The sequence below is a fragment of the Bactrocera tryoni genome, chromosome 5, assembly GCF_016617805.1.
Source record: "Bactrocera tryoni isolate S06 chromosome 5, CSIRO_BtryS06_freeze2, whole genome shotgun sequence".
NCBI classification, from domain to species: Eukaryota; Metazoa; Arthropoda; class Insecta; order Diptera; family Tephritidae; genus Bactrocera; species Bactrocera tryoni.
Window position 1 is genome coordinate 32,296,807 of NC_052503.1, and position 14,343 is coordinate 32,311,149.

General features: G+C 33.1%; 1 protein-coding gene across 8 annotated transcripts in view; it reads left to right on the top strand.

Moving 5' to 3' along the window:
- Positions 1–2,196: 2,196 nt before the first annotated feature.
- Positions 2,197–14,343, top strand: part of LOC120779004 (putative uncharacterized protein DDB_G0286901) — a 60,326-nt gene continuing 48,179 nt past the window's right edge. For 3 of the 8 annotated variants that reach the window (XM_040111120.1, XM_040111121.1, XM_040111122.1), the window contains exon 1: positions 3,911–7,450. In XM_040111120.1, the coding sequence (XP_039967054.1) occupies positions 6,322–7,450 (1,129 nt within the window). In that variant the 5' untranslated portion in view covers positions 3,911–6,321. Of the gene's footprint in view, positions 2,609–3,910; positions 7,451–14,343 lie in introns of those variants that run through there. The other 5 variants (XM_040111116.1, XM_040111114.1, XM_040111119.1 and 2 more) reach the window with 5 other exon arrangements.

Sequence of the window (14,343 nt, forward strand, 5' to 3'; positions counted from 1 at the left end):
CGACCACCAGAGTTGCAGAAGTATGTCAACTTATTCCTTTTTGTACTTTATTATTTTTTCAACATATCTCGATTTTATTATGGCAACATGCAGCTTTGATGACGGCCAAATGATTACGTTGAGTTCCTTTAGTTTAAGGACGAGTAAAGTTAAATTTTGAAAAACAGGCAACTTTCTGTGAATTTAAGGTTGTCATTGGCACTGCTAAAGAAGGCTCTTTCCAAAAAAAAACTCCTAGTGTCTAATTTCAATTATCGGTATAGCACGTTGAAGTTAACGAGAATCATTTTAACATTCAATTTTTATTTCTGCTAGTTTTTCCGAAAGATGCAAGGCGTTTTTGTTTTGGGACATTCAAGAAGAAAGCATGATATAAATCTAACTCATAGTCTACCAGAAAGAACTAGCAACCGTTGAAAATTTAAAACGCTGATTGAAGAATATAACTTAAAACCCCTACAAATAAGTTCATTGAAACAGCAGTCCGGCATTTACTACCCCACAGCGTGCTCCAATTATTTTAATAATATTTTATGAATTTTGTTCACAAATGGCAAATAATTTTAAAATCCACGATTGCCTATACTTCAAGTAAATCAGACTACAGACATAGACTTTTAAATCTAACTTACTATACTATACTTGTATATATTTTTATTTAGTAGTCGAAAAAGTCTTTTCGTATTTTGTCAATAGATGTCGTTGCAGTTACTACTCTTCAGTGCTATCAATCACATTGTGTCATGTGTCATATAGTGTTGAAAAGAGATTTTAATCTTCAATTATCAAAAAAAAAAAATTAATTCGGGGAAGTTTTGAAAAAAGAAAAGGGAAACAAGTTAGGTGTTCAAAAATGATTGAAAATAATGACAAAAATACCCTATATTTTGAAAATTTTTGTACAAAAAAGGGAAGAATGTCACGCAAGCCACCAATGTAATTTGTGAAGTTTACGGAGACGATGCTGTATCCGTTCGCGTAGCACAACAATGGTTCGCTCGTTTCCGTTCTGGAAATTTCGATTTACACAAATGGAATAATGTCTCTAGCGCAAAAATAGCAACAAGTGGTCGACCAAAATGGCACATTTAGTATATTTATTTGTTAGTATAAATATACAAAAATTTGTTGATATACATAAATTGGTTAATCTTCATAAATAATATTTAATTTATTTAATTTCAAATTTGTTCACAAATTATATGTAGTTTATTTCAATTAATTTTCGCTTAATAAATATCTTCGTGACCGTTACAATCACACCAGTTGCTGCGTGTTTCAGTATTTCAGTGATTTGTGTGCGCATGAGCACAACGAGTAGCCAGTGATATCGCCTGCAACACGGCAAATCCAAAGCCAACAAAAACACCAACACTAAAGCACATAAATACATTAATGTACTCGTATGTGTTGGAAACAACCCCCAAATGCAAAAGGCACGCTTTCGAACTGATTACGGACAGCCTCTTTTGCATATTATTTGTTGTACTTTGCACGGCTGTCTTGTTATTGCACTCATGCTATGTCTGCCCTATGCGTTGCTATGCACACGCTGCTCTTCAATATGCTACCATACCCTACTTACATAGCTATTTTGCAAACGCTTATTAGACGATATAGTTGCTTTTCGCAAATTATTCCATTTGTACAGTGTGTCACAGAAATATACAGACATACATGCATATATACACATGTTTACTATATATGCCTAGCTGTTGTTTTCTGTGCATTCTAATGCAATGAGCGCTTTGCTTTTGCCGCTGCGCTCGTACAAATGTACACGCCATACAAATGTACGTACAAAAGCGCCCTCATCATCCCGCCACCGCCTCACTTAGCTACCCTTTCATAGGGCTCAATGATTTTTTTTTTGCTTTTCTTCGGTTCTTATTTGTTTGTTGGAGCAAAGTGGCGCTCACGTTGTACGGCCGCATGCTAGCTGGTAACGCTGCCGCTGATGTGCTGCTGCCGCGTTGCGCTTTGGGTGGCTTGCAGTTGCACTGCGCTGCTTTGGCGCTCCAGTGCTACAGTGCTCCAGCGCTCTGTTCTACCCTGCTGCCCGGGTACCAGCTCGGCGGCTGCGTTGGCTGCTTGCCGTTGACGGTCGCTGCTTGCTGCCTTGCCAGGCTGCTAGCCCGCCTGGGTGACTACGACGAGCCAGTGCTAGTGCTGAGGCCGGCATTTGGTCGTTTCGCGTTCACTTTGACGAATTGACATACGGTAGTTTGGCCGTTTAGCGGAAAATTAAATCGCGGAAAACACAAGAAACTTTTGCTTGACAAATATTCAAGTGCCGTCGCCAATTATGATCGGCCGAATGTGTTGAGACGCTCGAACATAAACGTTCTCGAAACAAACGAGTGTGTGTGTGTGCATTTGTGCACTGTTTAGAAATCTCGAAACTTGCATAGAAGTGCTGGCTTGACTAAGCAACCGGTCAGCGGTGGAAACGTTTTATGTAAAATATCAAATATATCATTTAGAAAAGAAAGAAATGCATACATCTGAATATCGCCAATGCGATTCAGTGGAAATGTAATTATGTAGTGTGCTCGAAATGTAATTCCCAGAATTTTGTGTGGAATAAATTATAATCTGTGGAAATAGTGTGAGTGATTTTCGTGCGAATTTTACAAAACTGTGGATAACGCTTGAAAAACGGAAAAAATACGAATTGCTTTGTTTAGCCGCTTGGATGTGGAAATACGTAGTATTGAAAAATAAAAAAAAATTTAAAACTAATTGAAAAAAGTATTGAAAAAAATTTTAAAAATATATTGAAAAAATACCGAAAAAATTGTTGAAAATTTTTGATAATAATATTCGAAAATTTTGATAAACGATTTTGAAAAATAATTTGAAAAAAGAAAAACAATAGATATTCAAACTGAAATGATTTTGTTTATCAAAACACAATAATATTTGATATTATGAAAATTTTTGTTCATGGTGTGAAAGTTTAATAAAAATTCACTGAAATAAAACTAATTTTTTCGAAAACTGAAAAACATGTTTTGGAATTTAAAATGAAAATGTAACTAAAACGCTCTGTGAAAAATGGCAATATTCTTAAAATGTACAACACATCTTGTGCAGTATTTAAATAAAATTTTGAACAGTATTTAAAATACTCTTTCGATAAGAATAAATAAAAAAAATTAAGGAAAAAGAAAAAGAAAAATATTAAATAAGTTATTTTCTATTAAAAACTATGCAAAAACATATTTTGAAACATTATAAATTTCATTTGAAAAGTCACATCTGTTTCGTAATTGAAATACAAAGCCAAAACTTTCAATTGCTAAAGTGTAAAAAATTAAGTCATAGTAAAAACAAAAGTCAACTGAAAATAATGTTCGAAGTTATTTTAATTTAAAATTTTAGTTCGAAAAATTACAAAAAGTGTAAAAAATACTTAGAAAGTAAAAACAAATTTTTTCGAAAACAATGTTCGAAATTTCTTTACTTTCAAATTTTTAGTTCAAAAAATTACAAAAAGTGTAAGCAAATACTTAGAAAATGTAAAAGCAATTTTACGAAATTTTCAATATTAAATTTCGAAAATAAAATTTCCAAACTTCTAACAAAAAATTCAATATTTATACAACGAAAACATATTTTTTCAATACTTAATAGTGAGGCAAACGGATAATAATCAAAACAAGAGCAAAATAAAATTTTCGAAAATAATATGCGAAAGTAATATTCATAAATAAATGCAAAATATTAAAAAATCATAAGCACTACTTTTTCAAAAGTGTAAAAAATATATAATAAAAGTAAAACAAAAATCAAATTTAAGCCTAAAATTTCGAAATTAGTTTTCGAAAATACTAAAATTTAGTGTTTTAAATTTTGATAAAAATATTCGCGCAGCAATGGAAAAAATAAAAATAAACTAAATATTTAGTGAAAAAGAAAAACTATTTTCAACTCTTGAGCGGGCAAAAAATAATAATAATAACAAAAGCAAACCGAAAACTTGATATTTTTGAGCAAACGACGATCACACACAAAATAGCAAAGCTAGAGATCAACTTCGTAACTTAACTTAAGTTTTCATCGCTGGAACGACACAACTTCATATAGGGAATTGAGTGCAATTATTTAATTTGCATATCATCCACCTCTTAAGTTATGGATCGTATTTGGAAAAAGTTTTTGCTTTGCTTTGTTTTATGTTCAGCGTTAAGAAAATGCAAATAAGCAAACACACATACATACCTACATATATAGAATCATATATACAAACATTCTGAAACTAATAGAGGCCATTGTATCGTATCGGGGTGCATAAATCATACAACAACAACTCATCCGAAATACATTTTTCAAAAGGCCCATTTCAGATATGCGTCACTTCATTTAAAAAAAGTAAACAAGATGATTTGCAATTAGTAGTTCAGTGAAGAGCGAAGCTGCAACGTGACCGCAACTACGACACTTTTTATCGGTTTTTTTTGTTTTTGCGTTATATATACTACTCAGCCTACTCGCTTGACGATCGCTTGAAGCAGATATACACGCTCGCATAGGCAGATTTTTATATTGCTTTACAAATAATACATTTTTTATTTATTTGTAGCGTGATTTACTGTTTGTTGTGGTTTTCGTTGTTTTTGTACCTTGTGAAACGAATCATCATTCTTTATAGACTTAAAAGTATAATTATAAATGTGGAGAAAAGTCAATTAGAACACCTCACATGGAGAGGCACGCGATCACTTCGGATTGTAGGTTTTTTTTCATGAGAACACTGTGGGTGGCTTGTGAAATTCACAGTGAACTTTTTATGGGTTTGTTGTTGTAGTTGCTTGAATAATTGCTAAGTTTAAAAGTCATAAAAAAATTTAAAAAATATTTTTAAAAAGCCATTTAAACAAGTTTTAACAGTTTTTGGTTCAATTTAAGCACACAAAAATTTTAACGCCACTATAACCTTTACCAAAGCAATTCAGAGCTTTCTACATTTATTTAGTAGAAGCAAAAGTAGTTAACTGCAAATCATTTCATGATTTATAGAAGTTACTCTTATCTTGGACTGTTATATAAATTTTTACTGCAACTGAAATAAAACAAAAAAATGTTTTCTGAGCTTTTAAGCTCGTTGAAAGCCTTGCGAGCTTTCACTTCTTTGTAAGAGCGTTAATAAAATTAAATTACGGCAGGTATTAAGTGTTAAAGGGCTCAACTGAAATTTATTATGAACGCTGTAAAATTAGTCAAAGCTTTTAAAGCTCTTTCCTTGTTATTAAATGAAAAAGCTTCGTATAAAATTTATTATTAAATCCGTTTATGAGTCTATAAGTTTATTTTATATGAAAAATCGCTGTTTCATTAAGCCTGAGAATCTTACTAAGACAATTAAATTTAAATATAGAATAATAAAAGCTTCATGTAACATATAAAAGCTCAAGTTTATCTAAAAAAGATTCAAAAACCCGTAATATAAACTTTTTGTGAGTCATGAAATGATCTCTACAATGCTATAAAGCCTAATGTGATACATTTTCTAGGGTACAAGTTGATCTAAATATATATATTTTTTTTTTAAATTGAAGTTATAATTTCTCTCCAAAAGTTGCGATTACGTTCAAACCTAATCACTGAGTCATTATAATAAATTATACTAACATTAATTTGATCCCAAAATATTGCATAATGGTCTAATATTCATCAACCATAAACCAAAGACATCGTTTCACACTGCTCCATAAATTTCCAAATAAAAGCGCCTGCGGGTAGGCTACACAAATTCAAAGCATACTCATAAACTCCTAACACACATGAAAGTTTCAGTGCTTCTTATTTCATTATTCACACTTATTTCGTGGCTTGTGGCGTAATTTAATTATGTGGCAACACTGTTGGTCAATTTCTACAATTTTCTAATATAAGAAACAAAATTATAGCACATGATTCCAGATGTGTTCAGTGTGATAATACAACAAATTTAAAAAGCACTTAAAAAAACATAAAGCAAAAAGTGAAAATAAATCGCTTAAAAGCAAATAAAAACAAAGGAATAATAAAGTAAATTTGCGTACCTTCGCCCAACAAATTCACCGTGAAAAATGTGCGAGCCGCGTAGGCGTATACGCAACCTCAACTCTGGTTTACAACTACTAGTGCGCGCGCGTCTTATTGGCGCTCTAATAGTTTGCAACACTTAAATACTGCGTTTTACAGAAAAAACAACAACAATAATAATAATTATAACAACCAAAACTTGTGTGTTGGCTTAAACATTTTCGGTTGCTAACTTAAGGCACACTTAGAGCTCACAGTCGCCGTCGGTTGCGCACAACAGCCACAGCCAACATGACGTCGCAGACGAGCACTTGCAACAGCTTCTTCCAGGAGCATGCAAACAGCGCGCTGAATCAATATTTTCAGCAATTGAATTCGAATGCCGCTGCTGCTATGAGTAGCAGCAACAACAGTGATAGCAGCGCCAATGAAGGCGGCAGCAGCATGACCAGCTCATCGATGGAGGGAAATCGCAGCAGCGTTAGCAGCATTGATTCGTCGAAATCGGTGAATAGTAACGGTAATGGCAGCGCAGCAGCACAATGGAACAATATGCAGCAACAACAGGCGCAACAGCAACAACAGCAGCTGCAGCAACAGCAGCAACAGGCGCAACAGCATCAACAGCAGCAGCAGCAACATCATCATCATCAGCAACAACAACAACATATGCATCATAACCAGCAACAGCAAAACTCACACCAGCCGCAGCAGCAGCAAGCGCAGCAGCAGCAACAACAACATAACCATCATCAGCATCAGCAGCAGCAACAACAAACACAACAACACCAACAGCAGCAGCAGCAACATACACAGCAATCGCATCACCAGCACCATCAGCAGCAGCAGCAGCACCAACAACAACAGCAGCAACAGCAACAGCAACAACACTCCCACCAACAACAACAACATCAGCATTCCGCAGTGGCAGCCGCCCACAACCAATTGTCCGCACTTAGCCAAACACTCACACAAAATTTGGCCGCCGCCGCTGCCGCATCCAATGCCACCGCCAACACCAACCCACACTCGATCTTCGGCTCCGGCAATTTCCATTACAAAACCAATAACTCATGGACAATACCCACCTTATCCTGCTACCAGCGCCTCTACAATGAAAACCAGCAACATTACCATCGCCAATTTGGCAATGGTGGCGGCAGCGGTGGTGGCAGTGGTGGCTCTAGCAACGGCGGTGTTGGCGCCGGCGGTAACTCCTCCGATTCGCAAGCTCTGTCACAGGTCTCCGGCGGTGGTGGCGGTGGCGGTAACAACAATTTGGGCAGCTGCAATGCAAACGCTGCTGCCGCATCCGTTCAACATGTTGCTAACGCTGTGGCGGCCGTTGTCATGGCCAACGAGCAGCATCAAAGTCATTTGAACAGTTTGAAGGCGCGCTTTCAGGCACCCGGCAATGCAGGTAAATACCGAAGGAGCATTTAACAAAATTATATTTACTATAAATTATTTTTTCTCCGCTTGAATTGCTTTTCTAATATCAATTTTAATGCTTAAATTGCTCTCTGAATGTACATGCACTCGCTCTCTCGCTTGCTCTGCGAGCGATGAGCGTCTAACAGCTTCTAGCGATCATTAGATTTGTATTACGCTCTCAATTGCAATCACTAGAACTGCATTCTGGTGCAGTTTACGCTGACTGCGCTGTCGCAGTCGCCGCCCGCTGTGGCTGTCAGCGTTGCATTTTAATTAATCAGCCGTTACTCACCTTTTTCCCCACGTGATCCGTATTTGATATTGCATTTGCGTTTGCACGTACGCTCCTATACACAAATATACTTATACATAGGTATAGCTGTCTATAATACATATATATATATGTATATGTATATACATATATATAGTATATACTATAATTACCCATGAACAAACAAATATCACTTGACTAGCTGGCGCTCTTTAGCTGCGGCATTTAATTGTTGAATCTGAAATATCCAATTTTCGCTCGCAGTGTTATACAGAGCATTTTTATGACGCACTTATGTTAGCTTATGCGAGCTGAAGCTGAGAATTTATAGCGTATACTTAGCCATATACTTACATACATATATGTATACACATGTGTAATATACATATATATATAATAGCTCTTCCGCTCATACGCCGTGATAATGACCGCAACACCTTGGCATTCAATTATTTTTGCAAAGTGTTTTCAATGCATAATTGTATTACTAGACTACTCTAATTTTAGCATAAATGTATGTAATCATAATTTGATTTAAGCTTAACGTCTATGTGATTTAATCGTAAATTTTCTATTTTGATATTGAAAAATATTGTAGTAATCGGCGGTTTGTTCTTTTATGATGACTGTTAGATTTTTAGCATTGCGATTGGGCCTCCGAGTTAAGGACGAATTATACCTTGTTGGCTAGAAAACCTGCTTTTTTAAAAGGTGAAAGCTTGAATACTACGCTCAGTGGCGAAAGAATTTCATTGAAGCTATAATAATTTTTTTGATGATCCAAGTTAAGAGGAGGGAAGGTGGCTACCGGACAATGGTGGTAGGGCATTGGCGACACGGCCTTATACTACAAATCATAGCGCCCTTACATAAAATTTTTAAAGCAAACGAATAATATTTTCGAAATCTGTACACTTATTCGCATTTGTGATATAAGAACTATGGAAAAAGCAAAGAAAATGTAAACTTTAAGAGCTTTTGAAAAAAAAATCAATTTTTGCACTTTTTTATTACTAAATATTTTTTAAAGTAAAAATTCTCAATATTTTTGCCAAATTTTAGTACGGATTCTTGAAACACGCGTCTATGTGACTCTGCAAAAAAATTAAAAAAAAAAAACAATTTTTCTGATTTCACAACGTAGAACCCTTCTTTAATCTGCTTAATCTTCTACATGCGTTTTAAGGGGGTTACGCGTTTTTTCGTAAATTTTTTAAGATCCATTTTATTTAATTAATAAACTGTAAAAAATGTGAACTTTATAGAATTTAATTTACTTTAATAATTGGGGATTAATTTTTGGACATTTTGAATCCCATCGATAACGCAGCCGATCTCTTGGAATACCTCCAACAAAAGCTGCCTGGCGGTTAGAAGTATTTCTCTGCTTGAAAATACAAAAATTAAAAAAAAAGGATTATACTTAAAAAAATCATTACTGATATAGACAGAGAGACAGAGAGATAAAAAACAAAATTTTTGGAATTTTCAAAACCTTCACAATCCTTTTAATCAGCTGACCGCTTTAATTTTCTGATCCCTCTCATCTTTATTATCTAAAAATAGTTTGGATCAAACAGTAATAATTATTTTAGAAGCAATAATAAATAATCAAACTACATATAATCGATAAGGAACAATGTACATCGCTATCTACATTCATCGTTGATACAACCGTGAAGGTTGTAAAATTAAGAAAAAAATCCGCTGGACAAGAGAAGACAGAGGTATGGCTAGATTAGAGATATCTTAGCTTTGTGTGATCCTCTAAAAGTCAGAGTTTTCGACATTCTAGATATATCTCTATGTATGTATATATATATATATATATATATATCTTTACTCTACCTCTATATACATATATAAATATATACATATATATATATCTATTCTAGATATATCTCAACACTCGTTGATATGGAGAGTAATTTTCTGTAACGAAAAAGCATATAAGAAGATTTTTTTTCGGCGAGCTCTTTATCGGCACGAGAAAATATCGCAGTCCATAATTGTTTATTCATAAAGTTTCCAAATATGAAATATGTATTTGTAAAAAATTATATAACTGCTGAAAGTGATTTTAGTAATATTCTATTTCATACCTTTCTTCTTTGACGGAAGTCATTCTTATGTGACTATAACGTTTTACTTCCTTATCAGCCCATCATTCTGAATCAATTAACAGTAATAATGAGTAGACAGTGAAGAGACTCGCTTTACATTTTCACGTATCGCATTTACAGTTTCTTCCACTAATTAATATTTATTTAGAATATTTTTAGCTGCTTCCGAGTAGCCGCAATGCATGTGTGTTTGTGCTGTACTTAGGTGCTTCTGTTAAATGAAATGGTTCACTGATTAGTCGAATAGAGCAAGAAGCGGAACGTTTCTGGAAATTCGTCACATTTAATGCACTATCCGTCACGGCAGGATTTGCCCATTTGCAAATGTCGTAAAGTTATGGAAAAGGCAAAAACAAAAATCGTAAAAAGATGGTTCGGTCGGAAGGTCGGTATTTAGCGAATGGTAGTCAATGAATGGCAATAATGAATTGATGAACGAAAACGTGAGTGTATGAAAGGTGAATTTTAGGAGACAATGCATATAAGATTTATGGCGTAACATTTGCGAGAAGAAGAAAAAATCATAAAATTTATTTAAAAAAATATTAAATTGGAAATTACAAAAAAAAAACAGAAAATTTTAAAAATATACCAAATTTATAAAAAAATGTATTATATAAAATTGAAATAAAAACAGAAAATAAAAAACTTATAAAAATATAGAAATAGAAAAATTTTTAAGAATATATATAAAATTTATAAATATGGTAAATATAATATTTAATAAAATTTTAAAATAAAAATTATAAAAATTTATAAATAAAAAAAAATAAATATTTATTATAAAAATAGAAAATATAGTAAAAATTAAAACAAATACGGAAATAAGAAAAAATTAAAAAAAGATAAAAAACAAAAATTTATGAAAAAAAATTAAATTTATAAAAAATAGAAAATAAAAGCTTTATAAAAAACTAAAAGTTGAAAATTAATAAAAAAAAAAACATAAAATAAAAAAATTTATATAAAATGTAGAAAATAAAATAATTGTTTATTTAAAATGTTTTTTTTTATGTTTTTTATAATTTTTTGATTATACTATTTTTAATTGTATATTTTCCATGAAAAAAATGTTTATTTTCTATTTTTAAAAATTTTTATTTTATACTTTTATAAATTTTTAAAATATATATATAAAATTAATAAAAATGGAAAATGTTAAACTAAAAAAATAGATAATAAAAAATTTATAAAATATAGAAAAACCAAAAATGTATCAAAAAATGTAAACTAAAAAATTTACAAAAAAATCGTAAATCGGCAATATAAAATTTATAAAAAATTGATAATGGAGTTTTAGTTAGGAAGTGAGTCTACTATATTTGAGCTTAGGTAAAACATTGCCCTTACAACGCTCGCAATTCATTTGCATTTTCACGGCAAATAAAAATGTCAATTATAAAGCACTAATGCTTCGACGCTAAGAATGGCATATGAATGTTATACATATGTACCTGTACATTTGTATATTACTACTTCATACCCAATTTGACTTGCAAATGTGCAGTTCGAGACTGTATGGTTTTCAATATGCGAGAATGAAAGAAGCGAATGAACTTAAAAAAAAATACTAAAAAATCTAAATAAATGTGATTTCAATACATATATTGATTGTATATTGTCTAAATGGTGTAGAAAAAGGTAATTAAATTATTTAAAAATCTAAATTATTTTTTAGGCTCAATTTAATTTTTTCAATATCAAAAAATACATAAATTTCTGGCAAATTTTTATTTCTCTTATAATATGCAAAAGACTAAATATTATTATAAGCCGGTGGCTCCATGACGAACCCCTTAATGTATGTACATATATTTTTTTATTTTCGTACCGACCAAAGCCTCATATGAGTAATACTTCTTCGCTAAGTATAGAGCCTACTACCTTAAATGTCACCGTTTTTGTTATTGTTAGTGCTTGTTTGTATTTATTTTTTTATTTTTTGAGGATTCTGTCACTGCAAATGCATTTTGGCAGAAGCGCGCGAATGCATTGACCAGCAATGCCAGCCACCTGAGCTAACAAAATGACCAACGCCGGCAAAAAATTCAAAAGCGATATGAACAGCATATGAGCTCTCGCAGAAGAAAGGCTGTGCCATAGAACGGCGCACTGTAGGCTATCGATGCCTTTTGGTTCGGCATATGTTGGTATATTCTAACGAGATTTTGTTTGTGATTTTTTCATGGCATAATTTGGTATTTGCTGCTGTTTAGGCTTCTCTCGGTTGATGTATTAAAATGCATCAATATGATTAGTTACTTTTCAAATTGAAATTCTGCTTCAATGCAAGCTTTTCTAGCCGCTGATGTGCTGTTGACAATTTTGCGGTTATTAGAAAAATTGCAACTAAACTTTTATATGCATGCATGTATAGGTCTGCATACTTTTAATTATTTATAGAATAGGGTAACAACGGTTAATCAATAAGATTAAATCTATTACAAATAATTGATTGAAAATTAGCTGTGAATACATAGCTATATATTTATAGTGTGTGAGACATTATATTTACCAAGTTATTCATAGCTTTGTCGTTAAGCATAGTTCATAAATTTAACGTATAGTCACAGAATAAAGTTACCACAGTTCTAAAATTAGAAAAAAATCAATATTAGAAATTGCACTGTAAATATATAAAGCTAATTGGCAAATAATGTCATTCTACATAAAGCACCGGTGGATATAGCCGGCAGATTGAGTGCTGTGATGGTTGCTATGAGACTCCGGGAAGCTGGATACATTAAGAATCGCAGAGAGAGAGATGTTCCAAAATCCGCTCTAACATAAATTGCATTTCTGATAACTTGCATCACAGCACCTATTCCCAGCGGCATCTTAACCATTTACATATCTTCGAAAAGGACACTTATGTATATCCACTTATAGCCGGATTTGCTGGAAAAGAAGCTCAGTGAGTTATTTTAATGGATGGATACCAGCTCAAGAGTAAGATTAGAGGAGGAGTCTCAGCCAATTTAGCCACTCTAGTGTATTTTAAGCAGCAAATATACTTCTCCAAAGTGCAGCTTCTTTTAGCGAGGTATGCATCTACTTCAAAAATAGCAGCACAAGGCGTCTTTAGATATCCAAATGGGTTTTTTCTTGGCCCCACGAGATATCAGCTTATTTACCTAACGTAACCTATCATTTTAGAATTTAAGTTTTACGTCTTCAAACTCTGTCAACATGTTCTGGATTTCCTGTATTATTCCGAACTTTCTACACCAAAGTTTTAGTAACCTTCACATATACAAAAGATTCCTTACAAGAACTTTATTTTAGTCGGTCAGTTTGTACGACATCTATGAAATTTGATATATAAGTTCGATCAGTTTAATTTTTTATAGATTACAAAACCTTTGCCTTGAACAATAGTCATGCCAAATTTCGTGAATCTATCTTGACAATAAAGAAAGTATTTCATACGGGGACTGTAGTTAGATGGTTCAGTTTGTATGGCAGCTATATGCTATACTGGTCCGATCTGAACAATTTTTTCAAAACTTGCAAGATTGCCTCAGATAATAATCCGTGCCGAATTTCGTGAAGATATCTCATTAAATGAAAAAGCTTTCCATACAATGTCTTCATTCCGATTATTTTGTTTGTATGACAGCCACACGCTAAAGTGATCCAATATGGGTAGTTCCGGGTAGTTCCGATGGTGGTATCGAAATAACTTTTTTCAATGAGCTCAAATTCGAACTTCGAAAGAAAATATTGCGATTTTGGAAGATAACTTCGTAAAAAGAAGAACATAAAATTTTACTAATGGTTCAATCTCTCAAAAAAATATTAATCCAGTACACAGCTGATTTCCATATTTCACTTCATTTCTTTTTGTCTTCTTTATTTTGATCGATTACTGATCACTTTCGTTATACCTTTGGCTGTTTGTTGTTGCTGATAATATAATAATTGGCCCCAGCTTGACACTTATGGTCATTTGAATGGCTCAGATGGCAGTTCAGCTGCTAAACATGGCTGCAGGCACTAACTGGTTCCTTTGTAACCATATTGGCTATAAAAAAAATTAACAAAAATAATAAAAGCCATTTATAAGAGTATGTGTGTATGAAAATACCGATAAATATTTGTATGTTAACATTTTTATTGGATTTCCCGCGCGTGTCGCTTATGCTTTTTGTTATCTCTGAAATTTATGAAACTTTCATTTCATTTCTGGCTTATCTGCATGCATACACTCTTTGTTTTGACTACTTGCTGGTTAAGTCTTTGTCTTTTTGGCACTTTTGACCGGCCAAGACCGGCCCAATGCAGGTGAGAGGACATGACTGACTGCACTCTGCGCTGACTATACTCTGAGCTCAACTTGCACCCAACGAGTCGAGCGTTCATTTCGTACTAACAACAACAAAGCCGGGCGAAGGTCACAAGAAGAGAGCTAAACTATAAAAAGCAATTAAAAAGCGAATAAGTCAAAATTTTTAAATATTCAAAAATTGCTTTTTTGTGGCCTCA